This window comes from Tenrec ecaudatus, chromosome 10 (genome assembly GCF_050624435.1).
Source record: "Tenrec ecaudatus isolate mTenEca1 chromosome 10, mTenEca1.hap1, whole genome shotgun sequence".
Classification (NCBI taxonomy): domain Eukaryota; kingdom Metazoa; phylum Chordata; class Mammalia; order Afrosoricida; family Tenrecidae; genus Tenrec; species Tenrec ecaudatus.
In genome coordinates, this window is record NC_134539.1 from 84,317,761 (window position 1) to 84,332,378 (window position 14,618).

Genomic DNA, 14,618 nt, shown 5'->3' on the forward strand with positions numbered 1-14,618 from the left:
GCGGGAACCCGCAGCTTCGCAGACGCCCGAGCCGGGGCCCGCGGTCCGGCCCCCCTTCCCGGACCTGGGACCTGGGCAGCAGGCGCAACAAGAAGCGACCCGGACACGCGGGCAGATGTTCTCAGACAGTGTTTATTGGCTCCTTAGAAATCAGAGTCAGTAACAACTGTACGGGGGCGGGGGCTCCCGTCTCACCTGGCCTGGCCTTCCCCACCCCGCCCCATCCATGACCCCAGGGAGAAAAAAGCAGCTTCACGTGGGGTACAGGAGACTCCCCTGGGGTTCACAGTAACCAGAAAGAGAAAACAAAAAAACACAACGGAAATAAATTAAGTGATACGGGGAGGGGAGTAACAGGGAGTCTTGTTCCCCAAATCAGTGCATGAAGGGGGGTACCCAGGGCCTGGAGCTGGGCGACCCGCAGGCCCCTCACATGAGAGGGCTGATCTGCGCACGCCCCCCTCCCCCCCTCCGCCTTGGAGATGCCCTCCACTTCCCTTCGAGACCCGAGCTGGTCTACATGCTCCTGCAGATCTGCCAGGACTGAGCACCCGTGCATGCCATGGGTCATTGGAATGAGTGGAGGCAGTCAGCGCCCAGAGTCCGCGGGCCTAGGGCCCTACTGTGCTTGAAGTAGTGGGGTCTCACCCCTCATTCCACCCGGATCAGCAGGGCACAGAGGAGTGTGGCGCCCTTTTCCTTGGTTACCCACTCCAGTTCAGCTGCACTGAAGTGAGGGTCAGGAGGCTCTTGGAGGGCAGCAGAGGGGGGCCCAGGGGTGTAGGATCCTGGGCGCACACACACCTGGAATGCCACCTGGGCCTGGTGCGTCCGCTGGGACTTGGAGTCCCGGAATCTGCCAGGAAAGAGCAGGGAAATCTGTCAGGAAAGACAGCCTCTGGCCCTCCTCACTTCACCCCTGGGCACGCAGCTCCTGGGGTATCCTGGTCTGGCTGCCCTAGGAAATGCTCCCACCTTCAGGGAAGACTGTTTTCTCCACTTAAAACTGAACAGGGGACCCCTTCCCTTGTCCTGGAGTCATCACACGCCCCGGAGAGGCTCGGCTTCCCTGCTCCAGCCCAGGGCCCTCTGCAGGCCTGCTGCTATCTTACCTCTGCAGGAGCCAGTATCAGTCCCCACCACACCCACACTTCTGCTCCGCTCAACCCAAATCGTCCTTTTTCTCCACCACAAGTACTTACCACCTTTGAAACTACGAAATAGCTTTTATGTATTATACGTATTTTATGTGTACATAAAAGCTCAATCTAGAGAGCAAAAACAAATTCCACAAGAGGAAGGTTCCTAGTCACTTGTTCCCAGAGGGAGCATGAAGTGCGTGCTGCTTGTTCGTTAGGTGGAAAAAAGGGGCTTTCGGAAGGCTGAGGGACTGAGCAGGCCGATGAGAGGGGAGGGCAGGGCAACGCATGGAGCCCAGGTGGCCCCGGGGCTCCCTCGGCTGGACTCACCCACCCGCACTGCATACTCACTGCACTTTGGAGGCCAGGGTCTCAGCCCCAGCATACTGAAGGGAGGGGGAAAGCAGTACTGGAGGAGGCTGCTCCTCCCGAGGAGGTGCACAGTTCTCCCCGGGCTCCTCAAACCCCGCCCCAGGCTCTCCTTTCAAAGGCCGGCAGCTCAGGATGGAGGCAGTGCCTGTGGGGACAACTGGGTTAGCCCTTTTTGCTCTTCCCCAACCCACCGGCCCGGCCTGGCCTGTCTCTGCCTGCTCCACAGTACCTGCTCCCAGCTCCCCTCGGTCCAGCACCCTGCGAACAGCTGCCACATTGCTCCCATGGTAAGCCATATGCCACTTCTTGGTTAGCGTTCCAGCCTCCAGGTGGGGGTTCACTCTAGAGGTGGACAGAAGGAGCAGAGCATGTCTAGACTTCATGCTTGGACCTTGAGAACGTGCCCTTTTCAAAGGGGCAAAGGACAGTAAGTAAAGGGAATGCATGGCTTTACCCACAGGTACCTGAGATTGAACCTGCACCAGCCGAAGGGCAGGGCATACTCCCGGGGAGGCTCTCCTCGGCGTCTGTGGGCTTCATCCCCTCGAAGCTTCCGGCAAGACTCACAGTAGCAAAGGCTACGCTTGGGTAGAGGCATGAAATAATCCTCTGTGGGGGAGGGAGGGGCAAGCTTGATGCTGTGGCTCCCGACGTGGCTCCCAGCCCTGCTGCCTCCTCCTGACTGTCTAGGGCCCTGGCCAGTAATGGGGCAGAGTCGGGCAGGAATTGGGGACTTACCAGGAAGCAGCAGCAACTCTTGGAACCGGGAGCAGAGGGCGTGGTACTCGCAGCTCTTTAGAGGGCTAGCAGTTGGAGGCGGCCCCCAGCACACACTCTCCTTGATACCTGAGGGAGCAGGGGACATGGGTCACAGAAGCTGGTGCTTCAAGCGTCAGGGTAAGGGCGTGTGCTTGTTTGTGCCCAGTCCCTTCAAGCTGCCTCACCATCTACCATGTCAGCTTTCTCCATGTCTCCTTGGGTTGTAGCACCCTTACCACTGGCAGCCCCTGGCTCAGGGCACACGATTGTCACCTGCAGGGAGAGGGGTGGTCAGCCCCCAGGCTGGCTGAGCCCCTTCAGTGACCCCAGTCGACCCTCTACTCCTGACAGCCCAATCTCCCGACTGCCTCCCACCACCATCACCAATTGCCACTGACCTGCTCACACTGCCCATAGAGGTCCACGAGGGCATGGCAAGGTTGGGGGACATCGGGCATGGCCACTCCTTGGTCCACCCCATTCACGTGGAGATGTAGCCCCCCAGAATTATCCAACCTCAGTCCCAGGATGGTGCCTTCAGGACAAGTGTCTAGATTTGGCCCGAACTTCTCACAAATCTGGGAGGAGAGACCAGCTGTCTACCAAAAACTAGCCTCCCCCTACAGCCTCCCCCCCGCCATCCCGCCCCTGCTCACTGCAGTACCAGTCCTGGGCCCTGCCCCTTCCCTTCCCCCACTGTCACTCCTCAGCAGGGACAGGAGCAGGGAGCTACACACATCTTCAAGAGTTAAGGCTCCAGCCTCTTCTTTCTCTCTAGCCCCTCCTCACCTTGAGGCCATTGTGGAAGACCCCACGGCCACGCAGCAGCCAGGCTGCCCGCTTAAGGGCACAGGCGGAAGCAGGGAAGTTGAGCCTCTCCGGTGGACAGGTGATGACCCCCAGGATGAGGGAAGACGTCCACTGTCGGTTCAGGAAATCTATGCGCACCTGCGGGAGACGACAGCTACCCCTGGTCAGGGCCTTCCTTTCACCGGGGGGCAGGGGGTGCTGCAAGGACACTGCTCCTACTCAGCTTGGAAAGCCCAGAAGCTACGGTGCTTCCTCCCCTTCCTACCGGGGCTGAGCTGTTGCCCTGGCAGACCCCTCCCCGCCAGGGGCTTCCTGTCCCTGGCTGCCCGACGCATCCCTCAGCTTGCAGCAGAAAGGCCCCCTCCTCCTCTGCCCCCGACATGGCTTCTGGAGTCCTCCAACCCCTCGCCACAGCTTCCCACACCCCAGCCCTCAGCAGACCACAGGACAGCTTTGTGGCAGCTAACTGGTCTGCAGTCCCCACCGGAGGGTCTAAACAAAAGTGCCTTCCACTTCTCCCTCAACCTGGAAGGGCCCTTCTTCAGGAAGGCTGGCTCTGGGTCCCCTGAAGCAAAAAGAACAGGGATACAGACACAAGGCCCACCTGAACTAGAAGCTGTGGCACCAGGGGCTGGTTGATGACCACAATGCCCTGGTTGTAGCTGGCCACCCGTGTGGCTGTCCGGTTCCCATTGGACAAGAGGATGTTCTTCCCGTGGTTCTCCAAGAACTCCAGGGCTGAGGGCATCATGGCCACTTGCTGCTGGCCCTGCTGTAGAGAAGAGACGGAACTGCTGGGGTGGCTGAGGCTGTGCCCGGCCCACTTCCCTTGAGTTTGCCAAGCAGGAGCAGGAGCAAGGAGCTCTGCCTGGCCAGGTGGTATCCTTGGCCAGAGGAACCACCACCCACCCACCCCTGACCCCAGCAGGCCCCACTGCAGCCTCTTACTCCCAGACCACGCTCCTCTCCCTCGTTCTCCTCCTCCTCCTCCTCCTCCTCCTCCTCGACTTCGCTGCCAGTGTCGGAGCTGGGGGAAGGAGGCTGGGTGCCTTCTGGCTCCTCCAACCTTGTGGAACTGACAATAGACACACTCCGTACGGGTCCATACAGATCCAGCACAGCCCACACATTCTGGGGGCAGAGGGCAGAGGTCAGCAGGAGTCCTCACACCACCCCAACCCCAAGGACGGTCTCCCTCTGACCTTGGCAATGCCGGTGGCTGCCGGTCCCAGGTCTTCTCCATCTACCAGGATGCGCATCGTATCATCTGCTCCCCGACGGATGCCCACGCGGCTCCCCACCTAGGAGTCAAGGTGGAACCGGACCCACGCTTAGTCCACTTCTCTGCCCCAGCCCCAGCCCCAGCCCCGCCCTCAGCGTCGGCTGCTTCACCCCTAGCCTCTCAAGGTTCCGGCCATAGTTCATCCTCTGGAGCTGCCCGTCACGCCTCACGTCACAGCTGGACACCATCCAGGTGGTCTTCGTCCGGAGCTCTGGCAGGGAGGGAGGCAGGCCTGGGCTGCCTCCTACGCTGGGCCCCATCTCCCCTGGAGGCAGCGTGGTCAACCCCAGCCGGAGGGAACCTGCCCACTTCTCATCCAGCTCTTCCACTTTGACCTGTAAGAGGGACCACTGCAGGCCACACTGGCCGGGGGCCGACGGCCAAGAGCATCTGAGCCACCGCTGCCCTACCACCACAGCTCACCTCAAAGACCTCGTCGGCCTTGAGCTCCTTGGTGCTGAAGACAAGGCCGTGCGCATAGCCAGCTGCCCGCACGGCCCTCGTGCCCTCCTCCTGCAGGGTGACGTTCTTGCCGCAAGTGCTATGGAAGCGGTGGGCCACGCCAGCCACTGTGCAGACAGGGCATCAGAGGAAGGGGTGAGTGGGCTAGCAAGTCTCAAGGAGACGCTGGCACAAGGTTTCAGTGGGACAGGAGGTGTGCCTGCCACGACCCTCCAGGACCACCGCTGACACTGTCAGAATGAGGCTCATTCCCTAATCCAGTATGCCCCGAGTCGTGGGCTCAGCTGTCCCCGAAAGCTAAGCTGTAAGCACTGGGCTATCCTCGACATCTAGGCGCGGGCTCTCTGTGGCACTGATGAGACAGGTGTGTGCCGTGAATCCATCTCCTTTGACGTAGGAAAGACATTCAACAAGCATGCAGGGAAGCATGGATGGAGGAAGACTGAAGACTACCCAGAAGCAGCAGCTCAGGAGACAAGGACCTCCCTCTAGACGAGTGACAGACACGCAGCCCTCTCCCAGAGCCAGGCCATGGAAGCCAGTCTTCTAGGCTCCTACACGGTAACAAAATAAACTTCTGGTTGTGGTTGGTGGAGGAGTAGAGGTTAGCTTGCCTTGACGGGTGGCGAAGGCAGTTCCTGGCGAGGGCCCGGCAGGAAGTTAGCAGAGCCCTCGGGAAAATCTCCATCATCCCAGAGAAGGTGCAAGGTACCAGCAACGTCTCTAGAAACATGGATGCTCAGTGTCCTCGGTGAGGCTTTAAAACAGTGATTCTCAACCTGTGGGTCACGACCCCTCAGGGGGCTGAACCACCCTGTCACAGGGGTTGCCCAATTCCTAACAGTAGCAAAATTACAATGATGAAGTAGCAACAAAAATAATTTTGTGGTTGGGGGGTCACCATATGAACTGTATTAAAGGGTCACAGCGTTGGGAAGGCTGAGAACTACTACTCTAAAGAAAACGAGGAGCGCGTGATCGGGCGACAGAACATGAGCGGCCAAGAACTTGTCGGAGCTAGGCCCAAACTTTTGACGGAGACTAGAATTTAGCAGACATGAACTTGGCTATGGAAGCAGGACCTAAAAGGCTTCCAGTGAAATGGGAGAAGAGGTAGACTTCAAAATGAACCCTGATGGAGGAGTGGGAAATCAGGAGCTGATGCCAAGGGCTCAAGTAGAAAGAAAATGTTTTGAGAATGACGAGGGCAACAAAGTACAAATGCGCTTGACACAATGGATGGATGGATTGCGGTAAGAGTTGTGCGAGCCCCCAATAAATTGATTTTTTTAATAAATGAACTGTGCAAAATGCAAACACAAAATGCCTCACAAGACCTGGAGAACTCCGCTGAACCGCTAAGAGCTCCTGTCCTAGAATGTTCACGGGGGACGTGGCTCTGCAGTCTGTGCCGGGAGGACCTCACCAACCGCCAGAAGCACACCCTCCGCTCAGACTGACGGGTACACAAAGAACTCCAGGACGGAATGCTGCCTGCCTCTGCGGATCTGACGGCAAAAACAGGTCCGAGGAGCGGTGTCTCTTGTCCTCTAAGCAAATGAAGAGCTATCAGCAGCCCGGAGCTTGGCGGAACTCAAAGGGTGGGGCAGGGCAGAACAGAACCAATCTGCCCAGTGGAGTGGGGCTGCTGTTCACGAGCGCCGGAGGGGGGCCACTGCCCAAGGCTACACGAGGAGGAAGGGTCTGCTGGAACCAAGAAGGGTCACCATTCAAATGGGGTAAACAGAGCAACCCAAAGTTCAGGGAGCAGAGCTGCTACCCCAGTAGGCCTGGCAGGTGGACCCAAAGTTTAAAACTGGGGGTTTCCCCTGAGAATCCAGTGGGTGGGGCCACTGCCCAGATGGGCCCAAAGACTATTCTGGAGCTCATATGAATCTTTCTGCTGGGTTTTGCACTTGCTTGCTGTCTATTATTTCTTCTTTCTCTCTAATTTCTCCCTCATGTGCCTGTCCCACCACTGTACTTTGGAAACTGATCATTCATCATCCGGATTTCACAGGTGAAGAGAGACTGATTCTGCCCAGGATGGAGTATGCCTGAAGTCTTACCCATAGTGGATTCAGGGACTCGAGATAGGAGATTTTGAACATGGAGTTGGTTTAAGAGTTTGAGGATGATGTGATGAGGTGAACATGTTTTGTAGGTAGCAAGGACTTGAATCCAAGGGGGTGGGGGGTAGAATGTCAGAGCTTCAAATGTGCTCCCACCCCTTCCCAAATATGTTATCAATCCTAACCTCTGCCTGAGGTGCTGCGCCCATCTGGGAATGCGTTCTCTCTGTTACACTCATAAGACAGGCTTAGTTTAGACTGTGTGTAGATTTTGAAGTGTAAGAGAAATTAAAATGGCACATAGAAACATAGAGATGGAAGAAGAGACTTGCGAAGCTACATGAAGGCTGTCCAGGAGTGGAATCTCAGAAGACACAAGAACCTTTCCCTACAGTCGACGGAGAGAAAGTGTCCCCTACAGCTGGCACCCTGAACTGGGACTTCTAGTCTCCCACACTGTAAAAACAAAAACGTGTTAAGGCCAATCACGTGTGCACTGTTTACACCCACAGAACAAGGACACCCAGCTTACGTGGTCCTGGCAGCTTGGAGGCAGGTAAACCACCAGGTGCGGGTGGGTACCAGGCATTAACTGATTCCCACCCTGGGTCGTTCCTTCTCATGAGCCTGCAGGCACTGCAGCCAGCCTGCCTGGGAAGTTCCCCAGCCTGGATGCAGAGCAGCCTGGGTCCCACACCGGCAGACACAGCCCTCCTTCCTTCCCTCTCTCCCTCCCTCCCTCCCTCCCGGCTGGCAGGACCTGGGGAGTGCAGGGGGAATGACTTCTCCGTGGCCGTGTTGCTGGTTGCCAGGCTGTTGTCCAGGGGGCCAGTGGCACTGGTGATGGACACTTGGACACACTGACCATACAGATCCACTACCGCGTACACCTCTGGGTGGGAAACAAGGGGTCAGAAGCCCAGTAGCCTGGGGCGAGTCGGGCTGAGGAGGTAGGCAAGCTGAAAGCCGCGGAGTAGTCACCTTTACCCGGAGGCAAGCCTGAGCAGGCGGCGCCTTGGTCCTGGCCATTGATGAAGTAGTGCAGATCCCCTTTGGCAGTGCGCATCATGCCGATGCGGGCGCCTGTGCCCAGCGCATCCAGGTCACAGCCGTAGTTGTTGCGCATCGTGTTGCCGTCTTGCATGATGGCTGTGCCACTAGAGGGTGGCAAAGGGGGATGGTGGTATCAGCCTCCCAGCTTCATCCACACCCAGGCTTCTGTCCACGCTCCGTGTCCCTCTCTCTCACAACCTTCCAGGGTTTCGATCTGGGTTTGAAGCCCAATCGTATCTCCTCCATCTATGAACTCCCCACAGGGAATAGCAAGAAATACCTTACAGGGAAGGAGGGTGTAGCCCCTAGGGGACTGAGAGACTTAAGCAGAACTGAAGGGAGGGGACAGCCAGAGCCCTAGTGGGCACCAGAGGCCCGGAGCCCTGCCTCCCTCATGACACACCTCTCTGCCCAGCCCAGCCATGCCCCGACGCAGGCCGCCCAACCTCAGCATCCAGGTGTCATAGTCAATGTCCGTCATAGTGTTGGGGAATTCAAGGTCTTCAGGTCGAATCGCAGTCACTCCTAAACGGAGGCAGGAGCAGATCAGGGCTGGTTCGGCAGCCACAGGTGGCCAGCACTCCCCCGACCCGCCCCCTCCATGCTCACACAGACGCAGCCTCTCACCAGCCTCGATGGAGCCGGACCAGCGGTCCACCATCTTCTGAATGACAATCTCAAACAGCTCTCCGTCCCGCAGGGCCCTGCCAGGGAAGGGGACAATTAGAGGGGCCCGGGTAGCTGATGCAGGGCACTGGAGCGGGAATGAAGGTCAGGCACAGACCGGTTGGAAATGACGATGGCATCGTTGAACTCGCTGCGGCAGTTGTGGCGAAGTGCGGTGCGGCCCCCGTTGGTGATGACGGCGTTGCTGCCGTGCAGCTGGTGAAAGCGCAGGTCGGAGCCCCCGGCCCCTGATGACGGGGAGCTGGGAGACACCTGGTTGTTGCCCTCAGGGAATGGCTCGGGGACTGGGGGCACTTCTGCAAGAGTGCATATTATCCATTAGGGGTCCAGGTGTTGCCAAGACCCTCCAAGTACCCCGCTCCCTCGTGCCCTGCTTCCTTCTAGCCCTCACCCATGTCGTCCACAATGGTGGCCTGGGCCGCCTGGCCGTAGAGATCAACGACAGCGTAGACCCCCGGGGGCACATTCCAGGCAGCAGGGCCCTGGGTCATCCCATTGACAAAGAAGTGGAGGGTCCCGTCCTCCCGCCGCACCACGCCCACGGTGTCCCCTGCCTTGGAAGAAGGGGGGGCTGGAGTGAGGAGTCAGGCAGAGTCCCGGCCTGGGCTAGTCCTGCACCAGCCCCTTTTTGCCTACTGGCCCCAGGGCTGCCATCGGGCACTGCCTCCACGCACCCACCTTGAGACGGTCCAGGTTGTGCCCATACTCGTCCAAGATGGTGGTGCCATTGTGCATTACTCCATTCCCGGTCATCATCCAGGTTCCTACGGGAGGAGGAGGGGCAGGCGGCATGGAGAAGGCAGGGCTGCGCCTCCAGCGACCAGTCCCCACCTCACCGCCCAAGCCCAGCGGGTCCAGCCTGCCTTTTAACGGCTGCCTTTCTCATCTGAGCAGATCGCCCAAGTCAGTCACAGGCCCTGTCCACAGGGTCTTCTCCAGCCACTGAGCCCTCGCCGGTGGGCTAAGTGAACTGGAGAACGGTGCCGGGCAGGCCTACGGGGCAGCTTCCTCCCTGGGGCCCCGGTCTGGCCCTGCCCTTCTTGTGAGCTCACCAGAGCGCAGGTTGGTCATGGTGGAGGGGAGCTGGAGGTATGCAGGGTTGTGGGTGGTGACGCCAATCTCGATAGAGCCAGCCCACTTGTCCACCATCTTGTCGATGCGCACCTGGAACACCTCTCCATCCCGCAGGGCCCTGCTGCTCAGCACCACACCATGATTGAAGTCGTCAGTGGCACTGAGGGTGGAGGAAATGGGTGCTCAGATTCTCCCCCAGCGCCCCAGCCCCAACTCAGGGCACGTCAAAGCATTATCGCATTATCCAGTGATGCCTGCTACTCCCAGTGCCCGCGCCCAGAGTCAACCATCTCAACTCCCCCACTCCCCCACGGAGATCCCCCCTTTCTGTTGAGGCTATCCCACATGGCACTGCCCCTCTGCCTGCCTCCCGCCCCCTCCTCCCATGCCCTTAGAGCCCCTTCTGCAAGCTTCTCCCCACCCCATGGGCCATACTGGGGCCTCAGGGCAGTGCGTCCCTCGTGGGTGATGGCTGCCTTCTGCCCACAGTTGGGGTGGAAGAGCAGGCGCTCAGGTTCTGCCTGGGCAGCAGGAGCAGCGCGGCGGAGGGCACCCTCAGGGGACAGTGCCCGCAGGATGGCATTGTTCCGGCGCAGACGGTCACTGTGGTTGTTATTGTGGACGATGGTCACCTTCACTGCCATCCCATACAAGTCCACCACGCCATACACCACCGGGGGTGTCAGTGGGGCAGCCACGCCTGTGGGGATAGAGGGGCAGGGAGGAGACAGGAGGAAAGGCTCTGTATAGGCCCGCCCACCCCACTCCCCAAAGCCCGGAGCTTCCGCTCACCCTGGTCGATGCCGTTTATGAAAAAGTGGAGGGCAGAGTTGGACTTCCTTGTGAGGCCAATGTGGTCACCCTCCTGTTCAAAGCAGGAAAAGAATTGGGTCCAGAATCCATCCATCGTCAGGCTGTGGCCTTGCCCGGGGGGTGTTCAGAGGCTCCACCACTTGGAACCTCGGCAGGAGAGGCCAGCGGCCTCCCCTTCACCCGTGCTGCCCCGGGCATGTGTTAATCCCACTTACAAGCGCCCCAAGGGCAACTGCCTCTCTATGGTGAGTACTCCGTGGAACCTGTGAGAGCCGGGCACTCCGCAGGACCCCTGTGAGCTTCCCTTCTCTGGCCTTCCCAAAACCCCAAAGCGGAACCCAGCCACAAAAGAGGGTAGCTGCTTGCTTCAGGCCAGCCTCTCACGGGGTTCTTACAGCAAGAGGCACTGAAGCCCGCCGACACCAGGACGGCAGCACCCGAACACCGCACAGCCTGCCTCCTTGGAAGGAAGTGCCACACTCACGAGAAAGGGGCATGTTCTAGGTCACCGGGGCTATTGACTCACTGCCACTGAGTCGATGACGACTCACAGCAACCCTAGGGGGGAGGGCAGAACTGCCCCTGTGCGTATCCGGACTGTCACTCTTTGCAGGAGTAGAAAGCACGTCTTTCTCCCGAGGAGCAGATGGCTGGTGATTTGGATTGCAGCCCAATTCACCGCTGCTACACCACCGGCTCCTCTAAGAAGCTAAAACAGTAGGAGCGCTGGTGGCACCCTGGTGCCCTGGAAAGAGGCCGGAACCTCGGGGCGCCCCCTTTACCTGCAGCTCATCCAGGCTGAATTCACAGTACTCCCGGCGGGTACCCTTGCCATTGGTCAGGATCCCACAGCCACTCATCATGATGGTGCCTGGGCAAAGGGGGAGACCTGAGTGAGGTTCCTTCCCTGCAGTCACCCCACACCACCCCTACCCGTCTAGGGGTGGTACCTGATTGCAGGTTGGTCATGGTAGCTGGGTAGTCCAAACTGTTGGGATTGTGCGTGGTGACGCCAATCTCGATGGAGCCTGACCACTTGTCTACCAGCTTGTCGATGCGAATCTGGAGAGGAGAGACGGGGCAGGGAATGGAAACTCGGAGAGTATCCTCAGCTTTTGGATCTTCCTCAGGCTCCACCCTTCCAACATCAAGGAGAGGGCGCCCTACCTTTCGCTGAGTGGGTGAGGAGCGCATCAAACCCCAGCACTGAACGTACCTCAAACATCTCATTGTCCCGAAGGGGGCGGTTGGTCATGACCACCCCATTGTTGAATTCATCCAGAGGTCGGCGCCGCTCGGCCGTTTTGTTGTTGTTGCTGAGTTTGATGAGGGTTCCACACTTCTCGTGGAAGAGCAGGGCATCGTTGGAAGTAAGGATGGGTGAGGTGGCAGTGCAGCTGGCCCCGGGCCCTTCCCCCGCTGGTGGGGAGCTCAGGCTCACATTCAGGAGCCCCCCATTGTAGGCGGACAGGATGGCGTTGCTCACCACATCAGAGAGCTCCATGCTGGCAAAGTCTACAGGGACGGAGGGAGGAAGGAAGCGGAAAGGTGGCTCGACCCTGTCTGGATTGGCAGGCTCCCTCCCAAGCTGTCCCCGAGGCCTCACCTTGTCACCTCAATTCCCGCTCCCCTCCTGGGGCCTCCCCAAGCCCTCACCATTATGCGACTCAAGGCTGTGAGGGAACATCTCTGGCCGGGCCTGCGCTGAAGGGGACACCATGAAGGCTGAGGACCAGGGCAGGAATAAGGGTTCAGCCCTTGCTGCAGGGCCCACAGCCAGGAGAGCCCCCTCCGGTAACCCCCCTCCCACTTCAACGACCTAGGAAGTGTGAGCAGCCCAGCCCATAGCCAGCCTCATTTGTCAGTGCATCTCCCAACTCCTCCAGCCATTCCCTCCGTCCCAGCCCTCTACGGTACCCCAGCCTGTGTTCTCACCTTCATCTGCAGGGACCCCCTGCTCAGCCAAAGCAGAATCTTCAGGGGGTGCGGAGGGCTCAAGGGGAGGCGTGGGGATGGGAGGAGGAGGGCTGAAGCCTGGCTCTGAGGGGAGCACGGTGATCTGGGTGCACTTGCCATAAAGATCCACGACGGCCCAGACTCGGGGAGGCAGGCCCGTGGCAGCCACGCCGCAATCTCGTCCATTCACCCAGAGCCGCAGCTCACCAGCTGCGGTGCGCTCTACGCCCACACGGTCCCCTTCGCCAAGCTGGTCCAGGTCCTGCCCGTACTCCTCGAGCACCGAGCGCCCATCCCGTAGCACCGAACAGCCCGACACTACCCATGAGCCCCCCTTCAGTCCTGTAGCACTGCTTGGGAAGTCCAGGACACTTGGGTCCAGCGCCGTCACCCCAATCTCAATAGAGCCACTCCATGAATTGACCTGTGATTGAGTAAGGAGAGTGAGTGGGAGGCTACATCCTTCTCTTTCCAGCTTTCAGGAACTCGGTCTCCCTGAGACACTAATTCCAGTCATCGCCTCATACACAAGTCCTTTTCTGGTCTCTGGCTCTGTTGGGGCTGCTTCCTCTTAACCACCCACCTGTCCCCAGTCTTTACACTGCTCCTTCCCCCCAGCGGGCTGGCGGATTCCCCCACGGCAGGTCCTCTAAGGTCCTCTAACTTCCCGGGCCTGTGTTCCCTGAACCACCCAAAAGCACACAGCAAGATTCTCTCCCAGGCTCACCGACTGCCCTCTATTTACTCTCCCAGATTCTGTGTTTGTGAAGCAGGTCTCTTTGCTCTCAATCGGTCACACACACACACACACACACACACACACACACACACACACACACACACCACACCCTTCCTCCCTGAGCAGTGCCTCTCAACCATCTTACAGGCCCTCTTCTTGGGATTGTCCTTTCCTTGGTATCTATCTTCTCCCACTACATCTCGGACATTTCTCCATCCTTGGCACCCAAGAAATGGTCCCGTGTGGCCTGCTCCCCATCATTCTACGGATGAGCCCGTGTCTTCGGGGTCTCTCTCCTGAAGAGCCAACGCTTTGATCCTCTGCTGCCCATCATCTGGTGCCTCACGCCCCGCTGGTTTGCTCTGGGAACCCTGATGCGGGCGCCATCGGCTGCCCCAGCCCAGGCTCCTCTGGTCCCCTCCCACCGCTCAGCATCTCAGTTCCACGGCCCCCGGCTCCGCACCTTGCGGTCGATGCGAACCGTAAAGACGCGTCCATCGCGCAAGGGTTCCCGGCTCAACACCAGCCCGTGGTTAAACTCCTGGCCCGGCTGCTGCCGCCGCGCTGTACGCCCACAGGCCGACAGGCTCACCAAGCGCCCGGTGCGCGGGTGCAGCTCCCCACCGCTGCCGAGACTCCCCGCGGGCCCTGGTCCTGGGCCGCTCCCACTGGGACCCCCACCCCCGCCGGGCCCCGGCCCGGGGCCTCCCCCAGAGCCCCCACTCCCACCCGACCCTGCCGCCATCGCCGCTGAGACGGGGGCCGCGCGACAGCCGCGCTTGGCGGCACCGTGGCAACCGCGGCGGACAGACACCTTGCGGGGATAGGACCAGATGTGCTTTACGGCTCGGCCGGGCAATGAAGCTTCCCGGGCCAGGGAACTAAAGCCACCACGGTGGGAACGGAAGGACAACCGGGTCGGGCAGTTCTGCTTTACGGCACGAGGTAACGGAGTGGCTCTGAGCGCTCGGAGACGGGAGGGAACTTTTGCGACAGTGGAAGAAGGCAACGATGCCGCAGGCCTCTTTACGACGGAGGAGTGCTTTGCGACAGCCCGCGGCACCAGTGACCCCGCCCTCAGAGAGGGAGCGGACGCCTTGAAGTACTGCTCTTACGGCCGGAGGGGGTTTCTTCCGGCGCGCAACTCGTTTTAAAGCCGTGTGAGCGGAGTCTGGAGACCTCCGGGGGGTGAAGAAGCGGTCGCTTTGTCAACGGAAGCCTCCGCCCTTCACACCAGCGGCACCGAAATGGCTTCCGGCACTGTCGCAGTCCCTTCGCTTTGCCTCAGAGGCAGTGTTTTTGGAAAGAAATCAAAAGCTCACGGGTGTTTTAAACCAGTTCAACCAAAGTCTTAGATTTGAAGCTGCACATTGGGAATCCAAAGGAACCCGGGCAGGCAG

At 59.5% G+C, this 14,618-nt stretch overlaps 1 protein-coding gene across 3 annotated transcripts; it reads right to left on the minus strand.

Moving 5' to 3' along the window:
* Positions 1 to 114: 114 nt before the first annotated feature.
* NEURL4 (neuralized E3 ubiquitin protein ligase 4) lies at positions 115 to 14,172 on the minus strand. Of its 3 annotated transcripts, none has more exons than XM_075560818.1 (29): positions 13,682 to 14,172; positions 12,459 to 12,903; positions 12,180 to 12,248; positions 11,740 to 12,038; positions 11,474 to 11,585; positions 11,306 to 11,394; positions 10,503 to 10,575; positions 10,146 to 10,410; positions 9,689 to 9,870; positions 9,315 to 9,400; positions 9,028 to 9,190; positions 8,734 to 8,932; positions 8,577 to 8,653; positions 8,396 to 8,474; positions 7,884 to 8,053; positions 7,657 to 7,788; positions 4,786 to 4,931; positions 4,473 to 4,697; positions 4,283 to 4,381; positions 4,029 to 4,211; positions 3,685 to 3,849; positions 3,060 to 3,218; positions 2,669 to 2,848; positions 2,456 to 2,543; positions 2,250 to 2,357; positions 1,976 to 2,120; positions 1,741 to 1,853; positions 1,491 to 1,656; positions 115 to 856 (listed from the first exon to the last, which is right to left on the minus strand). In XM_075560818.1, exons 1-29 carry the CDS (start codon positions 13,961 to 13,963, stop codon positions 652 to 654), a joined length of 4,704 nt encoding a protein of 1,567 aa, XP_075416933.1. In that variant the 5' UTR covers positions 13,964 to 14,172; the 3' UTR covers positions 115 to 651. The 3 variants fall into 3 exon arrangements, with proteins under 3 accessions (XP_075416933.1, XP_075416932.1, XP_075416934.1); XM_075560817.1 differs by having other exon boundaries at positions 7,878 to 8,053; positions 13,682 to 14,171; XM_075560819.1 differs by lacking the exon at positions 12,180 to 12,248 and having other exon boundaries at positions 13,682 to 14,171.
* Between the last annotated feature and the right edge of the window lie 446 nt (positions 14,173 to 14,618).